The sequence below is a fragment of the Nanorana parkeri genome, unplaced genomic scaffold (genome assembly GCF_000935625.1).
Source record: "Nanorana parkeri isolate BGI_ZX_2015 unplaced genomic scaffold, ASM93562v1 scaffold1059, whole genome shotgun sequence".
NCBI lineage: Eukaryota > Metazoa > Chordata > Amphibia > Anura > Dicroglossidae > Nanorana > Nanorana parkeri.
The window spans coordinates 182,795-183,377 of NW_017307327.1; the positions used below are offsets into that span (position 1 = coordinate 182,795).

At 44.9% G+C, this 583-nt stretch overlaps 1 protein-coding gene across 1 annotated transcript in view; it reads right to left on the minus strand.

Annotated features, from left to right (window-relative positions):
• The window catches only part of LOC108796118 (receptor-type tyrosine-protein phosphatase kappa-like), a 20,714-nt gene that overhangs the window by 10,374 nt on the left and 9,757 nt on the right, over nucleotides 1–583 (minus strand). Inside the window, exon 6 of the mRNA XM_018567536.1 lies at nucleotides 53–187. Within this exon, the coding sequence (XP_018423038.1) occupies nucleotides 53–187 (135 nt within the window). The remainder of the gene's footprint in view (nucleotides 1–52; nucleotides 188–583) is intronic.

Sequence of the window (583 nt, forward strand, 5' to 3'; positions counted from 1 at the left end):
CATGTTGGTCAGTAATGATGGAGTCGTGTTGGTGAGTAATGTCAGTGCTGACCTCGTTCAGGTCCTGCGCTCTCTGCATCATCACCATGGATGTACATTTATAATCCCAGACCATGGCCCAGAAGTCGTTCAGCGTCTGCCTCGTGGGTAGTTGGGTGACGATCATGGCGTCTTCCTGGCTGTTGGACTGAGAGAATAGATTGTAATAAGGACGGAGCTGTGCTCTGTGAACATAGAGCGATGTACGGGAACAACGTTCCGAGGACAGAAGACGAATGATACACAACACAGACAGTTCAATATAATAATACAAACTAATCCATAGAAGACAATCACAGTGATGAGCAACAGAGAAGGATGAAGGGGACAGGAAGAAGATATTGTGTTAGCTGGAAATTACTCCTCTGTGTCACAGCCCCGCCTCCTCATACATGTCTGACCTCGGGTATATTACAAGAATATCCTCCGTATATAATATACACATATTACTGAATGTCTGCCAATTTTCGGAGTACTGAGGTTACTGACAATACGACAGAAGGGTCTGTAATGATGGTTTCCTTCAGCTTAGTCCATTTCTTCC